This window comes from Fibroporia radiculosa, assembly GCF_000313525.1.
Source record: "Fibroporia radiculosa TFFH 294 genomic supercontigs, scaffold1045, whole genome shotgun sequence".
Lineage (NCBI taxonomy): Eukaryota > Fungi > Basidiomycota > Agaricomycetes > Polyporales > Fibroporiaceae > Fibroporia > Fibroporia radiculosa.
Window position 1 is genome coordinate 74,493 of NW_012133256.1, and position 6,316 is coordinate 80,808.

Genomic DNA, 6,316 nt, shown 5'->3' on the forward strand with positions numbered 1-6,316 from the left:
TGCACTAACGCCTCAATACACTGCACATCATGACGTGCAGAGCGTCACTCATCTACAGGTACTCGAACGGAGATATCTTGAGGGTAGTCTCTGAGACTTGCAACAGAGCCTCAGGAAAGAAGGAGGGCCTTGAAATGCTTAATGAGAGCGGCTGCGTCGGTAGCGAGCTAATTAACACAATGATGAGTAGGACTGGTGCTGACATATACCGAGGTGATAACCTTTTGTCGTTCTATATTTTCGTCCATACGTCCCTTGGCGTTGAGGATGAGTCTGCGACGAGAGTTTTGACGCTCTGCGACATGTGCTTCCACTGCGCCACTGTCAGTAGCTGATTTGAATATCTTTAATGGTGGTTGATCCACGTACGCATTGCGCTTGTGCCATCGATCTGGTCGGCACGCCTGTGCGAGAGGTTGTCTATGAGTGACGGGTACATACCCAGGAGATCATTTACAAGATCCTGTTGCATGAAGGTGCGTTGATTAGATTCGTCGTGGGTGACACGTATAGCTAAACTTGTACATTTTGACTCTCCCATAGCTGCGACAGGCCGTTAAGATCTGGCGAGTTCTCTTGCGCCTTCAGCTCAGCTATCATGGTGGAAAACTGGTTTCTGTCCAACAGGATCCCAGTATGAGTTCGTGTCGTGACAGAAGCATGGAAGCTCTCGTGCATATATAGAACCCCTTCTCGTACAATAGTCTCCGTATTCTTACGAGCATCGGCGATGAGTGCATTTTTCTTGTTTTGGAATACAGCTGACCGCGTCGACGTCTTTGAGGCCTTGCGTTCTGAATAATACGGTATAGACATGTTCTTACACAAGCTAAATGCAATGTAACAATGAAATCCACCTACTCTGAAACTCTTGCAGCATGTTCAGCATCTCGAGCATACCACTAGTACGGCATCGCAAGCTCTACGTCAGCGCTAGCTATATATGCGCGAACATGGCATGCTCACTTATCATCGTCGCCTATTGTCCCCCCATATTCAGCGTTATCTTCGCCTGCATCTGATAGGTCTGGGTCTTGTTCAGCTGCACTACGGAATGTGACTGAAGAGAACGCCGGCTGCCGAGATTGAATGGCTTTAGTCACAGGCATGACTATCTCGCTCTCAGTACAGCTTCACGACATCTAAGTACCCAGGACGCACCCACAGAGCTGTTTTTTCGGGCTGCGGGCATTGCGAGATGGTATGGCAGTGGTTAGACAGGAGAAAAATGGAATTTGGACCGGCTAGCTAGGTATTTCTACTAGGTTGACAGGTAATCAGCTTGAACAGAAGCAGAAGCAGTACTACTTTCCGCTCATTCATATGTATGCCTTTTCGATTTCGGACTGCAGTTCAAGCAGATCGAATGGCCGTTCTCAACACAGGGGTGCAAACATTGGCCAATCAATATTGACGGGCGCGTGAACCTCCGCGACATGGTCGAACCAAGGTCGTTTCAAAACAGGTCACCGAATCAGGGTGTAGCCCTTCATGTAGACTAAAACTAGTATCTCGTATAACACTGCTTGGCTGCCGAAACCCGTAATTATCAGCCCAACAATGCAGTAATCCGGCTATCGAAGCCTTCACTACGGATAGGCATCTCTGGTGTGTGGAATGGATTCTTCATGACAGCGTCTGCATATATCTCGTAGGCCTTCTGCAGAACAGACTCTGCAGTGGATTCGGCGAGGGATGTAAGGAGGACAAACTTGGTACCTATCGTAGAAACAGTCAGTATATCTAGGATACTCTGGAGTAACACTTGAGCGCACCTGTCGCAGTCAGGAGAATCGTCAACTTAAACGTCTCACCCGATATTACCTGCGCCCCAGAGCTCGAGCCGGTAGGGGATAATCGACTGGTAATCGCATGTATGCCATGGAGAGTACCTGCCAGAACCAAGTACTCGTTGGAGGTTAGATGAGGAAGTCCATCTATCTCGATAATTAGACCCATCAATAGGCAAGTTCACGACGAGAGACCTCCGAAGCTACGCTGATAGACAAGACCGCCAGCCTTGTTAATCACCTGTTTTTTATAATTATCAACCCGTTAATTCGCCAATATGCCTGTATAAGACCTCACCCAAAGACCCCAGATAGCCATGGTAGACGGATATGCATAACATACGCGTCTCGACTCGTCTCGTTTGTATTTGAAGTTTAACTAAGCTTAAAGCTCCGCTTGAATGCGCCTCGATCACCTCGCTCGCTCGCGCTGTGGCCTCTACCTCACACAATCATGCAGGCTCAATCTTCTAGGACAGATCAGACCCAGGTTAGTTAGTTCGTCTACAAAGAACATATTTGTGTATTGAAAGAACTTTAGGCAGTGTTGACGTCGCAGCAAAGTTTGCAATCCATACAAACGCTCCTCAAAGCAGGTCTCGGCTGCATCACGTACTTGAGGTACAGAAAACGCGCATATATGCGCGTCCAAAACCGCGTGCTAATATATTTATCAGAAATCTCTTACCGGCCGATAACTTCTCGCAAAGTACGTACTACGTACTCCCGAGCGATCGTCGATGCTCTACTGACCATCTTCTTCAGGCTATTTGACATCATCCGGACCAGAATCCTTATCATCCCAACCATCTATAGGCTCCAATCGCTCATTCTCGATGGAATACAACAAGCAGAATGTCAGCGGCTTCAAGATCATGACAGTCACACGAGGTTTCACGGAAGAAGCGGACAAACTACTGGACTTCTTGGTTCGATTTTCCTAAATGCCGCGCGTGTCTCTAATCAATTCTGTTACAATACCTAGGAGAACGGTATATTTGATGCCTTACAGAAGCAGTATTTGCGCAGCTTCATCTTTGCTATATATCTCGTACGTCAAATCATTCGGTGATGTCATTATCCTGACGTAACTTACTGACGCTCGTTCTCAATAGGATGATCAAGACCCTAGCAAGTATGGACGCATATAGTGCCTGGAAGGCGTCTGCTGACTTATGCACATCATATGCAGCATTGTGGAGGCCTACACTTTCAATTTCAAGGTATATGCCACCTCTTCTGTAAAGTCATTACGCTCAGAGCGCTCCCACTCAATAGTACCATCCGATTCCTGGCTCGGACGTTACCGTCCCAATTATGTCGTTGGATGCTGACCTCCAAAGAATGTCTATATCTGGAACGAAGAAAGTATCTGATCCAGTATCGGCCGCAACTACACAAGGAAGGGTTCCTACTCTTGGTGAAGTGAAAAGAAGTCTGAAAGTAATTCTCTTTTTTGGTGTTCTCGATGTCAGAGTGTCTTAGAAGTCCTGACTATTTACTGTAGGCCTTGATAAAGAATTTGATTCAGGCTACAACGCAGATGGATGCCCTCCCCAGTAAGTATCCTAAACGCACGACTCCTCTGCGTCGGGCACTTATCACTGCGTCGCTCTAGAACGACGATTCGCGACCTTTAAGCTTTTTTATTATGATAATGCCCCAGATGATTACGAGCCCCCACACTTCCGCCCCGGCGATGTCGTCAAGGACAGATGGTTCTTCACAACACACAACAAAAATGAAGTGCCAGAGCGGTGCAGTATTGGCACTCTACAAACGGGTCATCACGGAGTAAATGTTCGCGTCACATCGGTGTCCGGCTACTTGCCCTCGACAGAGGACAACAATGCGCTATTCACCGGCACCACCAGCGGTCACGCGCATACGACACCCACTCTTACGCCAGCCGAAGAGGCGGCTATGAGGATACAGCAAGTACAAACACAGCGTCTTGACGCTTTGGAACGCCAGGTTGTTTGGGACGGAGATGAGGGACTGTGTGACAAAGATGCAGAAGGTGAAGAAGACCCTGATTATAATCCAGGTCAGTCGAGTTGTCTGTGTGTCGACAAGTTCTCACTACGATGCCGCGTCTCGTCGGTGTTAGACTCAGACGACACCAATGCTGGTGTTTTAGTTGGAAATCGTAGAGTTGGAGATTCATGCGTCGAAAATTTTGCTCCTATTGGAATCAGAGATGAGGATGGAGATGTCAGATCATTTCCAGAAGATTTCGAAGTGGTAGCACAACATAATGCTTGCGAATCAATAGCACAAGCACAATACGCTGGGGAATTGGACAACATCCCCAAGAGAATCGCGCAATTGGTATGGAATTCATTTTGTTATTCTTGCTGAATGTGATGTTCGTTGCACAGGTTCGAGATAAACCCTGCGCTTCGACGCACGTGGTGCAAACACAACAGCTTGAGTACACTCAAGTCGTCGAGTCTCCAATAAGCGAGCTATCTCCATTCAGTTCTCTATCCCGGCGTCGACACACCGAAGACTCTATCTCGCCCAATGAGTCTTTAACCCCTCCTGCGGCACAGTCAGGGTTGCTTCCTCCTTCTGGTCATGAGGCAGATATAGGGACACTTGAAACCCAACTCGTTAAACAACTCATTGTAAATGCTTGTATGAGGGAAGACGATGTCGATATGTTAGGTCAGTGTCAAGCCTCACAGGCACTTCCTCAAAGTACTAAACGGAGAATCGTACAGAAATGAATACTCAGATTGTTCAGTCGGCGACAGAAGACTCCATACATTCTTTCTTTAGTGTAGAGGGTCATCAGTCTCAGTCGCTAGCGGGTGGTTCTCAGGAGAAGATATTGGATTGTGAGTGCGGTGTGGCGGTACGTTCACATCTCTGCTCGATTTCGTGAAACTACAAGGTCGGAAATACAGGTCGATGACTGCGATACTAAGACGTGCGACGGTTGCAAGAGAATGTTTCATACCTGGTGAGCCAATAGTCACCGTACTTTCAAGCACCTCGACTTCGTGTCATCAGGTGTATAGGTTATCATTCAGCCAAGGACCGACGTATCCCTGCACCTTTCGCCTGCTTCGATTGTCGGGTAAAAGCAGACCAGAACTGGGACTTAATTATGGTCCATGATCTTTATCCCAGGATGATGTCTAGATTCAAGGATTTGGCTATCTTCAGGTAACACTATTCGTTGCGTCATATCGCTTACGACTCAATTGTAGCTTCTGCTAGGAGGGCCATAAAAATTGTCGAGACTCATAACCCCGATGGCCTATCCGCATTCGCGAAGCTCATCGGTCATTTAAGTGCCATTACTAGCGTGATTTCTATATTGAGATATTTTACAGGCTGCGATTGTGTAGTCGCTGGACAACTGTTCAAGCGGCTTGAGGCTGAGAGTACGTAATAATTTCTTCGATTCCCATCATATCACGGATCGTGGATTGACATCAGGTTTTATAACCACCGGGACTAAGGAAATGGACGATCTCGGCCTTATGACGACTGATACCCGTCTCGCCAGAGGGAAGAACAAAGGGAGAGCTGGGGCTAAAACAAGACAGTCGCAGCGAAGAAGAGCTGTGCAAAAATTAAAGTATGCGTTCTTGCAAGCATCCACTCGCAGCCAGGCATACAAGGAGTACTTCGATCCGGATCCGGAGATAGAGAAGAGGCTGCTGGGCTTGTCTGACCTAGTTTGTGCTTACAGTATTCCTTTCTTTTTGACTCTAACGACTTGCAGAAACCGCGTCGTAAATTTCACAAACGAAAGGCGGCTGAGAACATGGATCTTGATGCGTATGATGCCATCCTTTAGCATAACTTATTGATATGACTCTCGCTTTCAGAAGTCAACAAAGCGACATCCGACCAATCCCGTTGGTGACTAGATCCGATAACCAGGTGGGAGTGGATGAGGATCCCCACGCTGTTTTTTATTTTATTTTATTTTACCGATGCTCAGGTCGAATCTCAAACACAAGAAGACATACTGCGGGAGAATCCTATTTCGCCGCACGACTTGGGCCAGAATCATGGGATAGGAAATCTCAAACGCAAGACGGCAGATCAACCACATGTGAAGTCGAGATTGAGCAAGAAGATCAAAATCTCTCTCGGGCCGGCGGTCGATCTAGGCGACTGAGTTGAAATCACACTGTGCTTCTAGCAAGATTCTCAATTTTCACCTCGGGCTCTCTTCACTGGACTCCCATCTGGCTCTTGATTCTGGACGTGCGCTTGTAATTATCGAATCTTCCAGACACGTTGTTATGTTCTGATTGTACAATCATCCCAACGCAACCACGATGACGATCGCTTTGTAATGTATAATCATGCAGATGACAAAATGTTCATGCTTTCGTACGAATGGGCTTGGAATCTGCTGTGTCGTGGGATGAAGCATTTGCTCCATAGAGGGAAAGTGGCGGAGACGATTGAGAACGTGATGTAGAATGGCTAGACCGTACTAGCCGTTGTGATTGCTTCCTTCGTCGTCCAGTCGAGACGTGGTATACGTGCCAGTGAGT

At 47.3% G+C, this 6,316-nt stretch overlaps 3 protein-coding genes across 3 annotated transcripts; 1 reads left to right on the forward strand and 2 right to left on the reverse strand.

Moving 5' to 3' along the window:
* Nucleotides 1-110: 110 nt before the first annotated feature.
* FIBRA_02030 (uncharacterized protein) lies at nt 111-1,192 on the reverse strand (the record flags this gene model as incomplete). The annotated part of the gene is made up of 7 exons (XM_012323876.1): nt 111-167; nt 222-313; nt 370-463; nt 526-794; nt 862-902; nt 967-1,111; nt 1,162-1,192. 7 exons carry the CDS (start codon nt 1,190-1,192, stop codon nt 111-113), a joined length of 729 nt encoding a protein of 242 aa, XP_012179266.1.
* A 357-nt stretch (nt 1,193-1,549) lies between these two features.
* On the reverse strand, nt 1,550-2,109 carry FIBRA_02031 (uncharacterized protein; the record flags this gene model as incomplete). Its single annotated transcript, XM_012323877.1, has 4 exons — nt 1,550-1,719; nt 1,776-1,937; nt 1,986-2,031; nt 2,089-2,109. 4 exons carry the CDS (start codon nt 2,107-2,109, stop codon nt 1,550-1,552), a joined length of 399 nt encoding a protein of 132 aa, XP_012179267.1.
* Nucleotides 2,110-2,244: 135 nt separating this feature from the next.
* Nucleotides 2,245-5,931, forward strand: FIBRA_02032 (uncharacterized protein; the record flags this gene model as incomplete). Its single annotated transcript, XM_012323878.1, has 19 exons — nt 2,245-2,280; nt 2,332-2,411; nt 2,468-2,499; nt 2,556-2,719; nt 2,776-2,841; nt 2,906-2,925; nt 2,983-3,013; nt 3,069-3,233; nt 3,298-3,349; nt 3,409-3,837; nt 3,901-4,121; nt 4,172-4,460; nt 4,517-4,633; nt 5,009-5,083; nt 5,135-5,185; nt 5,241-5,482; nt 5,530-5,585; nt 5,636-5,690; nt 5,752-5,931. 19 exons carry the CDS (start codon nt 2,245-2,247, stop codon nt 5,929-5,931), a joined length of 2,361 nt encoding a protein of 786 aa, XP_012179268.1.
* Between the last annotated feature and the right edge of the window lie 385 nt (nt 5,932-6,316).